Raw genomic sequence first — 11,433 nt, forward strand, 5'->3', positions numbered from 1 at the left:
TCCAAGATGGCTTTTGATATCTTATGGCGGGGACTGTGGTGTTCTAGATATCCAATATAAGTACGAATATGCATGAAATATCCGAAGAGGAATACATCTGGCAACTCGATTAAAATTAACCGTCTGCTCGATTCCTGTTGCGCAAGAGGGATCGCGTTTCCCGTAACCGCTGGAAAAGATGCCTTTAGTGAACTTAAACCCTCCTGATCAGCTTTGGATAATGAAGATTTTAGATGAGAGATTCTTTCAGGATTTACTATTCGTTTATGTTTAATTATTCGGGCAGACTCCTAAGTAGTTTAGTCGATTGTAAAAATACTGATGATCGGGAAGTGATTAGTGATAATGCCACGAGAATATGACTGTGAATTATTATCCATATGTAATCAATTAATGTTGCGCTTCTGTTGGTGACTGGTTGGTTTGGGGTAAACGTATGAGAATATTATAGTGAAATAAAATCATGGACAGATTTTTCATCGCATTTCAGTGTTAAAATTCATTGATAATACATGGAATCTTAGGCATTGATGCAATATTTTCTAGTAAATTAACCACAGATTCAAAGAACATTCGATCTTGTCTGGCGGTCCCGTGAAGTGATTCTGATACTGCAACCCCGCCACAATCACCGCCGATAATTAAAGTATGGCATGTATCCTTCATTGCTATAAAAATTGCAAATGCTATCAGTAAGACGCGCTTCACATGAACCAATAATGTTGCACTTGATTTCACTTACACTTAAACCAGGGTTTCCCTAATAGACAGCATTCTAAAGGGTGCGAGAAGTGTCCATCTTGAAGACAAGCAATTAATCTATTTATTACTCATGGCGGCCTCCGCTTCGGGCATGGCGGCCTTTGGGCTTTCCACCGTGGCCTCCGCTTCGGGCATGGCGGCCCTTGGGCTTTCCACCGTGGCCTCCGCTTCGGGCATGGCGGCCTTTGGGCTTTCCACCGTGGCCTCCGCTTCGGGCATGGCGGCCTTTGGGCTTTCCACCGTGGCCTCCGCTTCGGGCATGGCGGCCTTTGGGCTTTCCACCGTGGCCTCCGGTTCGGGCATGGCGGCCCTTGGGCTTTCCACCGTGGCCTCCGCTTCGGGCATGGCGGCCTTTGAGCTTTCCACCGTGGCCTCGGCTTCGGGCATGGCGGCCTTTGGGCTTTCCACCGTGGCCTCCGCTTCGGGCATGGCGGCCCTTGGGCTTTCCAACGTGGCCTCCGCTTCGGGCATGGCGGCCTTTGGGCTTTCCACCGTGGCCTCCGCTTTGGGCATGGCGGCCTTTGTGCTTTCCACCGTGGCCTCCGCTTCGGGCATGGCGGCCTTTGGGCTTTCCACCGTGGCCTCCGCTTCGGGCATGGCGGCCTTTGGGCTTTCCACCGTGGCCTCCGTTTCGGGCATGGCGGCCTTTGGGCTTTCCACCGTGGCCTCCGCTTCGGGCATGGCGGCCCTTGGGCTTTCCACCGTGGCCTCCGCTTCGGGCATGGCGGCCTTTGGGCTTTCCATCGTGGCCTCCGCTTCGGGCATGGCGGCCTTTGGGCTTTCCACCGTGGCCTCCGCTTCGGGCATGGCGGCCCTTGGGCTTTCCACCGTGGCCTCCGCTTCGGGCATGGCGGTCCTTGGGCTTTCCACGCTGGCCTCGGCTTCGGGCATGGCGGCCTTTGGGCTTTCCACCGTGGCCTCCGCTTCGGGCATGGCGGCCCTTGGGCTTTCCACCATGGCCTCCGCTTCGGGCATGGCGGCCTTTGGGCTTTCCACCGTGGCCTCCGCTTCGGGCATGGCGGCCCTTGGGCTTTCCACCGTGGCCTCCGCTTCGGGCATGGCGGCCTTTGAGCTTTCCACCGTGGCCTCGGCTTCGGGCATGGCGGCCTTTGGGCTTTCCACCGTGGCCTCCGCTTCGGGCATGGCGGCCCTTGGGCTTTCCAACGTGGCCTCCACTTCGGGCATGGCGGCCTTTGGGCTTTCCACCGTGGCCTCCGCTTCGGGCATGGCGGCCTTTGTGCTTTCCACCGTGGCCTCCGCTTCGGGCATGGCGGCCTTTGGGCTTTCCACCGTGGCCTCCGCTTCGGGCATGGCGGCCTTTGGGCTTTCCACCGTGGCCTCCGTTTCGGGCATGGCGGCCTTTGGGCTTTCCACCGTGGCCTCCGCTTCGGGCATGGCGGCCCTTGGGCTTTCCACCGTGGCCTCCGCTTCGGGCATGGCGGCCTTTGGGCTTTCCACCGTGGCCTCGGCTTCGGGCATGGCGGCCTTTGGGCTTTCCACCGTGGCCTCCGCTTCGGGCATGGCGGCCCTTGGGCTTTCCACCGTGGCCTCCGCTTCGGGCATGGCGGTCCTTGGGCTTTCGACGCTGGCCTCGGCTTCGGGCATGGCGGCCTTTGGGCTTTCCACCGTGGCCTCCGCTTCGGGCATGGCGGCCCTTGGGCTTTCCACCATGGCCTCCGCTTCGGGCATGGCGGCCTTTGGGCTTTCCACCGTGGCCTCCGCTTCGGGCATAGCGGCCCTTGGGCTTTCCACCGTGGCCTCCGCTTCGGGCATGGCGGCCTTTGGGCTTTCCACCGTGGCCTCCGCTTCGGGCATGGCGGCCTTTGGGCTTTCCACCGTGGCCTCCGCTTCGGGCATGGCGGCCCTTGGGCTTTCCACCGTGGCCTCCGCTTCGGGCATAGCGGCCCTTGGGCTTTCCACCGTGGCCTCCGCTTCGGGCATGGCGGCCTTTGAGCTTTCCACCGTGGCCTCGGCTTCGGGCATGGCGGCCTTTGGGCTTTCCACCGTGGCCTCCGCTTCGGGCATGGCGGCCCTTGGGCTTTCCAACGTGGCCTCCGCTTCGGGCATGGCGGCCTTTGGGCTTTCCACGCTGGGCTCCGCTTCGGGCATGGCGGCCTTTGTGCTTTCCACCGTGGCCTCCGCTTCGGGCATGGCGGCCTTTGGGCTTTCCACCGTGGCCTCCGCTTCGGGCATGGCGGCCTTTGGGCTTTCCACCGTGGCCTCCACTTCGGGCATGGCGGCCTTTGGGCTTTCCACCGTGGCCTCCGCTTCGGGCATGGCGGCCTTTGGGCTTTCCACCGTGGCCTCCGCTTCGGGCATGGCGGCCTTTGGGCTTTCCACCGTGGCCTCCGCTTCGGGCATGGCGGCCTTTGGGCTTTCCACCGTGGCCTCCGCTTCGGGCATGGCGGCCCTTGGGCTTTCCACCGTGGCCTCCGCTTCGGGCATGGCGGTCCTTGGGCTTTCCACGCTGGCCTCGGCTTCGGGCATGGCGGCCTTTGGGCTTTCCACCGTGGCCTCCGCTTCGGGCATGACGGCCCTTGGGCTTTCCACCATGGCCTCCGCTTCGGGCATGGCGGCCTTTGGGCTTTCCACCGTGGCCTCCGCTTCGGGCATGGCGGCCCTTGGGCTTTCCACCGTGGCCTCCACTTCGGGCATGGCGGCCTTTGGGCTTTCCACCGTGGCCTCCGCTTCGGGAATGGCGGCCTTTGGGCTTTCCACCGTGGCCTCCACTTCGGGCATGGCGGCCCTTGGGCTTTCCACCGTGGCCTCCGCTTCGGGCATGGCGGCCCTTGGGCTTTCCACCGTGGCCTCCACTTCGGGCATGGCGGCCCTTGGGCTTTCCACCGTGGCCTCCGCTTCGGGCATGGCGGCCTTTGGGCTTTCCACCGTGGCCTCCGCTTCGGGCATGGCGGCCTTTGGGCTTTCCACCGTGGCCTCCACTTCGGGCATGGCGGCCTTTGGGCTTTCCACCGTGGCCTCCGCTTCGGGCATGGCGTCCTTTGGGCTTTCCACCGTGGCCTCGGCTTCGGGCATGGCGGCCTTTGGGCTTTCCACCGTGGCCTCCACTTCGGGCATGGCGGCCTTTGGGCTTTCCACCGTGGCCTCCACTTCGGGCATGGCGGCCTTTGGGCTTTCCACCGTGGCCTCCACTTCGGGCATGGCGGCCTTTGGGCTTTCCGCCGTGGCCTCCGCTTCGGGCATGGCGGCATTTGGGCTTTCCACCGTGGCCTCCGCTTCGGGCATGGCGGCCCTTGGGCTTTCCACCGTGGCCTCCGCTTCGGGCATGGCGGCCCTTGGGCTTTCCACCGTGGCCTCCGCTTCGGGCATGGCGACCTTTGGGCTTTCCACCGTGGCCTCCGCTTCGGGCATGGCGGCCTTTGGGCTTTCCACCGTGGCCTCCGCTTCGGGCATGGCGGCCTTTGGGCTTTCCACCGTGGCCTCCGCTTCGGGCATGGCGGCCCTTGGGCTTTCCACCGTGGCCTCCGCTTCGGGCATGGCGGCCCTTGGGCTTTCCACGCTGGGCTCCGCTTCGGGCATGGCGGCTTTTGGGCTTTCCACCGTGGCCTCCGCTTCGGGCATGGCGGCCCTTGGGCTTTCCACCGTGGCCTCCGCTTCGGGCATGGCGGCCCTTGGGCTTTCCACGCTGGCCTCGGCTTCGGGCATGGCGGCCCTTGGGCTTTCCACGCTGGCCTCGGCTTCGGGCATGGCGGCCCTTGGGCTTTCCACCGTGGCCTCCGCTTCGGGCATGGCGGCCTTTGGGCTTTCCACCGTGGCCTCCGCTTCGGGCATGGCGGCCCTTGGGCTTTCCACCGTGGCCTCCGCTTCGGGCATGGCGGCCTTTGGGCTTTCCACCGTGGCCTCCGCTTCGGGCATGGCGGCCCTTGGGCTTTCCACCGTGGCCTCCGCTTCGGGCATGGCGGCTTTTGGGTTTTCCACCGTGGCCTCCGCTTCGGGCATGGCGGCCCTTGGGCTTTCCACCGTGGCCTCCACTTCGGGCATGGCGGCCCTTGGGCTTTCCACCGTGGCCTCCGCTTCGGGCATAGCGGCCCTTGGGCTTTCCACCGTGGCCTCCACTTCGGGCATGGCGGCCCTTGGGCTTTCCACCGTGGCCTCCGCTTCGGGCATGGCGGCCTTTGGGCTTTCCACCGTGGCCTCCGCTTCGGGCATGGCGGCCTTTGGGCTTTCCACCGTGGCCTCCGCTTCGGGCATGGCGGCCTTTGGGCTTTCCACCGTGGCCTCCGCTTCGGGCATGGCGGCCTTTGGGCTTTCCACCGTGGCCTCCGCTTCGGGCATGGCGGCCCTTGGGCTTTCCACCGTGGCCTCCGCTTCGGGCATGGCGGTCCTTGGGCTTTCCACGCTGGCCTCGGCTTCGGGCATGGCGGCCTTTGGGCTTTCCACCGTGGCCTCCGCTTCGGGCATGGCGGCCCTTGGGCTTTCCACCATGGCCTCCGCTTCGGGCATGGCGGCCCTTGGGCTTTCCACCGTGGCCTCCGCTTCGGGCATGGCGGCCCTTGGGCTTTCCACCGTGGCCTCCGCTTCGGGCATGGCGACCTTTGGGCTTTCCACCGTGGCCTCCGCTTCGGGCATGGCGGCCTTTGGGCTTTCCACCGTGGCCTCCGCTTCGGGCATGGCGGCCTTTGGGCTTTCCACCGTGGCCTCCGCTTCGGGCATGGCGGCCCTTGGGCTTTCCACCGTGGCCTCCGCTTCGGGCATGGCGGCCCTTGGGCTTTCCACCGTGGCCTCCGCTTCGGGCATGGCGGCCCTTGGGCTTTCCACCGTGGCCTCCGCTTCGGGCATGGCAGCCCTTGGGCTTTCCACCGTGGCCTCCGCTTCGGGCATGGCGGCCTTTGGGCTTTCCACCGTGGCCTCCGCTTCGGGCATGGCGGCCCTTGGGCTTTCCACCGTGGCCTCCGCTTCGGGCATGGCGGCCCTTGGGCTTTCCACCGTGGCCTCCGCTTCGGGCATGGCGGCCTTTGGGCTTTCCACCGTGGCCTCCGCTTCGGGCATGGCGGCCCTTGGGCTTTCCACCGTGGCCTCCGCTTCGGGCATGGCGGCCCTTGGGCTTTCCACCGTGGCCTCCGCTTCGGGCATGGCGGCCCTTGGGCTTTCCACGCTGGCCTCGGCTTCGGGCATGGCGGCCCTTGGGCTTTCCACCGTGGCCTCCGCTTCGGGCATGGCGGCCTTTGGGCTTTCCACCGTGGCCTCCGCTTCGGGCATGGCGGCCCTTGGGCTTTCCATCGTGGCCTCCACTTCGGGCATGGCGGCCCTTGGGCTTTCCACCGTGGCCTCCGCTTCGGGCATGGCGGCCTTTGGGCTTTCCACCGTGGCCTCCGCTTCGGGCATGGCGGCCCTTGGGCTTTCCACCGTGGCCTCCGCTTCGGGCATGGCGGCCCTTGGGCTTTCCACCGTGGCCTCCGCTTCGGGCATGACGGCCCTTGGGCTTTCCACCGTGGCCTCCGCTTCGGGCATGGCAGCCCTTGGGCTTTCCACCGTGGCCTCCGCTTCGGGCATGGCGGCCTTTGGGCTTTCCACCGTGGCCTCCGCTTCGGGCATGGCGGCCCTTGGGCTTTCCACCGTGGCCTCCGCTTCGGGCATGGCGGCCCTTGGGCTTTCCACCGTGGCCTCCGCTTCGGGCATGGCGGCCTTTGGGCTTTCCACCGTGGCCTCCGCTTCGGGCATGGCGGCCCTTGGGCTTTCCACCGTGGCCTCCGCTTCGGGCATGGCGGCCTTTGGGCTTTCCACCGTGGCCTCCGCTTCGGGCATGGCGGCCCTTGGGCTTTCCACCGTGGCCTCCGCTTCGGGCATGGCGGCCCTTGGGCTTTCCACCGTGGCCTCCGCTTCGGGCATGGCGGCCTTTGGGCTTTCCACCGTGGCCTCCGCTTCGGGCATGGCGGCCCTTGGGCTTTCCACCGTGGCCTCCGCTTCGGGCATGGCGGCCTTTGTGCTTTCTACCGTGGCCTCCGCTTCGGGCATGGCGGCCTTTGGGCTTTCCACCGTGGCCTCCGCTTCGGGCATGGCGGCCCTTGGGCTTTCCACCGTGGCCTCCGCTTCGGGCATGGCGGCCCTTGGGCTTTCCACCGTGGCCTCCGCTTCGGGCATGGCGGCCCTTGGGTTTTCCACGCTGGCATCGGCTTCGGGCATGGCGGCCTTTGGGCTTTCCACGTGGCCTCCGCTTCGGGCATGGCGGCCCTTGGGCTTTCCACGCTGGCCTCGGCTTCGGGCATGGCGGCCTTTGGGCTTTCCACCGTGGCCTCCGCTTCGGGCATGGCGGCCCTTGGGCTTTCCACCGTGGCCTCCGCTTCGGGCATGGCGGCCCTTGGGCTTTCCACCGTGGCCTCCACTTCGGGCATGGCGACCTTTGGGCTTTCCACCGTGGCCTCCGCTTCGGGCATGGCGGCCTTTGGGCTTTCCACCGTGGCCTCCGCTTCGGGCATGGCGGCCCTTGGGCTTTCCACCGTGGCCTCCGCTTCGGGCATGGCGGCCCTTGGGCTTTCCACCGTGGCCTCCGCTTCGGGCATGGCGGCCCTTGGGCTTTCCACCGTGGCCTCCGCTTCGGGCATGGCGGCCTTTGGGCTTTCCACCGTGGCCTCCGCTTCGGGCATGGCGGCCCTTGGGCTTTCCACCGTGGCCTCCGCTTCGGGCATGGCGGCCCTTGGGCTTTCCACCGTGGCCTCCGCTTCGGGCATGGCGGCCTTTGGGCTTTCCACCGTGGCCTCCACTTCGGGCATGGCGGCCTTTGGGCTTTCCACCGTGGCCTACGTTTCGGGCATGGCGGCCTTTGGGCTTTCCACCGTGGCCTCCGCTTCGGGCATGGCGGCCTTTGGGCTTTCCACCGTGGCCTCCGCTTCGGGCATGGCGGCCCTTGGGTATTCCACGCTGGGCTCCGCTTCGGCCATGGCGGCCCTTGGGCTTTCCACGCTGGCCTCCGCTTCGGGCATGGCGGCCTTTGGGCTTTCCACCGTGGCCTCCGCTTCGGGCATGGCGGCCTTTGGGCTTTCCACCGTGGCCTCCGCTTCGGGCATGGCGGCCCTTAGGCTTTCCACGCTGGCCTCCGCTTCGGGCATGGCGGCCCTTGGGCTTTTCACGCTGGCCTCGGCTTCGGGCATGGCGGCCCTTGGGCTTTCCACCGTGGCCTCCGCTTCGGGCATGGCGGCCTTTGGGCTTTCCACCGTGGCCTCCGCTTCGGGCATGGCGGCCTTTGGGCTTTCCACCGTGGCCTCCGCTTCGGGCATGGCGGACTTTGGGCTTTCCACCGTGGCCTCCACTTCGGGCATGGCGGCCCTTGGGCTTTCCACCGTGGCCTCCACTTCGGGCATGGCGGCCTTTGGGCTTTCCATCGTGGCCTCCACTTCGGGCATGGCGGCCTTTGGGATTTCCACCGTGGCCTCCACTTCGGGCATGGCGGCCCTTGGGCTTTCCACCGTGGCCTCCGCTTCGGGCATGGCGGCCCTTGGGCTTTCCACCGTGGCCTCCACTTCGGGCATGGCGGCCTTTGGGCTTTCCACCGTGGCCTCCACTTCGGGCATGGCGGCCCTTGGGCTTTCCACCGTGGCCTCCGCTTCGGGCATGGCGGCCTTTGGGCTTTCCACCGTGGCCTCCGCTTCGGGCATGGCGGCCCTTGGGCCTTCCACCGTGGCCTCCGCTTCGGGCATGGCGGCCTTTGGGCTTTCCACCGTGGCCTCCTCGGCTGCGTCCTCCCGGACCACTTCTTGGCCCTCCTTCTGAGGTTCCTAGACCATCTCAGGCTCCAACTAAAGATTTAGTATCTTATCGGAGAGAGATTCCTTAAGAAGCTCTGGGAGGATGAGGTGGGAGGGCATGAGGAAAAGAGCCATTGAATTGAAAATTCATTTATATAAACGTTTTAAAGTTAGTTCTTTGATTTTTACATGTAATTATTTCAAGCACGTGATTATTTTGTAGGGTTTATTCAAATGATCTGGGACATGTTTTCTTGTCCATATGTTTGAATGGTGTTAATTTATTATTAGAAAATGGAAAAGATTATTTTCTTTTAATGATCAAATTTAGTATAAATTTACCTCCTTAAATAAGCTATAAATTTAAAGGGGTGCAAGGACACAGTAAAATTTTCTTAGGGTTGTGAGTGTAAAAATGATTGGGAACCACTGTCTTGAACATTGACAGTTAAAAGCACGGGAATTCTGCGGCATACTGGGTATGTTAAACGAGTCAACTATTATCAGGAACATCGTAATTAGTGGCGATGGTGTCAACGAAGTGATAATTGCAGTTATTTTCCTCATGCGCAGAGTTGATTTGATTATCCCGGTGATCTGAATCTCTTTGATTACTATCGATTACTATAAGGGATCAAAAATTGTTTATGCAGCTGAGAGAGCAGTTAGCAGCACTGACACCGGTCAAAAAGCATGGGAATCCGAGTCATTCAAATCTTGAAAGGGTAAGTAATTGGAGAGAACCATGAGACTTGAAATTATATGGAAAGATAAGGACGATTCTTCTGGCGTTGTCCCACTCAGCTCGAGCTTGCCCTGCAGCAGGAAGGGCACCAGTCTGTTCGGCCGTCTCGGCACCCACCTCTAGAAGGTCGTCGATCTTTGAGTTATTGCGACGTTGAAGGTCGTCCATGATCGTTACATTTTGTCATTATGATCTCAGTCTTTCTCGACTTCCCATCAGCTATGTGTTTAAAGTTTCAATTGTCTTCATAACTACTTGTTTTTTTCTGCCTGCAGTCTTTATCTGGGCTTTCATGAATTCAATTGTGGCTTGACAATTGCAGGCTTTTTTCTAGGTCCGCATAAATTAAACTGACTGATGAAGAGCTTCAGTGATTATAGTGTTTCCGAATGAGCATCCATTAACATTTTATTTCATTTTCCTACAAAATCATATTTCTCGAGAGAAGGATTAAAAGTTAGGTCCTGACACTGTGTTATGCCGTCTACTTTTATGAAATACCATCAGATTCATTAAGGTGAGGGTGAGGGAGGTGCGACAGGTGCAGCACCCGAGGAGTCGGTGGCTCGCGCGGGGGAAGCACTAAGCTCAGTCGAGTCGGCACCAGCTGACACACTAATCGAGTCGGCATTGGTCGGCACAGGCCGGGTTATCCTTATCCAAAGACCGGAATCTCTCAACGCTACAACTGATTGCACAGGGATGACTAGTTTATTCATGAATTATAACAAACAAAACAAAGCAATCGAGAACTCTGGCTCGTAACAAGCAGGGCGCCTATACGCCGCCAAGGGCAATCCAAGGCAGGACTATTAGTGATGATGATGCGTGTATGGCCTGCGTTTGAAAACTATGTACCAGCTATAAAGACTGAAACAAAATCTAAATGCTTAAACGCAAACAGTGAGAAAAATTGGGGAATTATGAAGAGGTAGAAAAGGTTCATCCATAAGGACGTCAAGTCTTTTCAACTTGTTTTTTATTAGTTTAAAATGATTATCACTTCGTTTGTAAAACTCCACTCCATTGCAGCAATCATGTGAATATTACTGTTAAGTGAAAAAGTGCATACCGCTTCTGGATAAAATATGAGAGCATAATCCCGCTGTGTCCTCCCCGCTTTATTAATTACACTACTTCCATGTTCCCTTCATGTTATCCTCGCCTACTTTCTGTTTGCATAGGAAGAGCCCCGTTTTGTACGTTTCCCATACAGTTTCAATTGCATTTTACTGTTTTCTAACTCTCTCTCTCTCTCTCGCTAGTGTATTAAAGTCATATCGAATTGTGTGATTCCACTAAGGTCTTTTTATCGCCTAGACTTGTAGTTTATGTGAGTGAAAGCGAGAAAGAGTGAGAGAGAGTATGTGTGTGTGTGAGTGTGTAAATATGTGTGAAAATTCAACCTTTGTTCGGTGTTATCGCATCTCGTGGTTATGGCCTTAAAACACAGCCGTTATTTCTACTTATGATCAGAAAATGTACTGCAGATATGACTGACATGATTCACCTATATATGCACAATACAAAAATATTTAAAAATACCATATGAAAGGAAAATGAAATGCATTGTGAAAGCAATCGGAAATACCAGTATTTTCTGAATTGCTTTTACTTCAGGAACAAAAAAATATTCACCAAGTTCACGTGGGATGGCTAATGACATCGGATTGTATTGGAGTCTCAGATAACATACTGACTGTATTCTTCACGAACGACCGGAAGAAATCCTGGAGTGGGTGGTCACCAGGCGGCGCAACGGGGTCCCGACCGCTCGTGCCAGCAGCAGCAGCCCTAACGTGCCGTGCACGTATGTTCGCAATCAATAATCCCTGCATCGTTTTCCAAAAGCTATATAATATGGGATATTATTGAAACCAACTGTGAAGTTCTATTTCGCTCATTCCTTTGTCTTTTGTAATGCCATAAAAGAAACTAGGACACACTGTATACAACACTCGGCTATAGCCTGTCGTTGCTGTAATAATTGGCGCTCATTGTTTCTTGTTATGAAGGAACCTGAGTTCCTTGGAAAGTGTTTCCTATGGAGTCTCCTCCGCATCTTCATATTCTCTTGCTTTGGACCTTCTGTTCGGTAACAGTGTCATGGGGGCTAAAAAATTTTTATTTAATGGATCATGCACGTTGCACTCAGGACTTCACTGCGTTCAGATAACCTCTCCAAGTTCTCTTCTGTTGACTTATAAGTTTCTTTCTGTTGATTTA

At 59.4% G+C, this 11,433-nt stretch overlaps 1 protein-coding gene across 1 annotated transcript in view; it reads right to left on the reverse strand.

The window, feature by feature from the left end:
- Nucleotides 1–7,910, reverse strand: part of LOC138863944 (serine/arginine repetitive matrix protein 3-like) — a 7,950-nt gene extending 40 nt beyond the window's left edge. Inside the window, exons 1-11 of the mRNA XM_070129459.1 lie at nt 7,573–7,910; nt 6,818–7,186; nt 5,810–6,053; nt 5,035–5,194; nt 4,615–4,751; nt 4,363–4,515; nt 3,145–3,304; nt 2,263–2,399; nt 1,549–1,708; nt 513–668; nt 1–211 (exon numbers count right to left, since the gene is read on the reverse strand). The exon at nt 1–211 is cut by the window's left edge and continues 40 nt beyond it. Of these exons, the coding sequence (XP_069985560.1) occupies nt 1–211; nt 513–668; nt 1,549–1,708; nt 2,263–2,399; nt 3,145–3,304; nt 4,363–4,515; nt 4,615–4,751; nt 5,035–5,194; nt 5,810–6,053; nt 6,818–7,186; nt 7,573–7,910 (2,225 nt within the window). The remainder of the gene's footprint in view (nt 212–512; nt 669–1,548; nt 1,709–2,262; nt 2,400–3,144; nt 3,305–4,362; nt 4,516–4,614; nt 4,752–5,034; nt 5,195–5,809; nt 6,054–6,817; nt 7,187–7,572) is intronic.
- Between the last annotated feature and the right edge of the window lie 3,523 nt (nt 7,911–11,433).

The sequence above is a fragment of the Penaeus vannamei genome, chromosome 14 (assembly GCF_042767895.1).
Source record: "Penaeus vannamei isolate JL-2024 chromosome 14, ASM4276789v1, whole genome shotgun sequence".
NCBI classification, from domain to species: domain Eukaryota; kingdom Metazoa; phylum Arthropoda; class Malacostraca; order Decapoda; family Penaeidae; genus Penaeus; species Penaeus vannamei.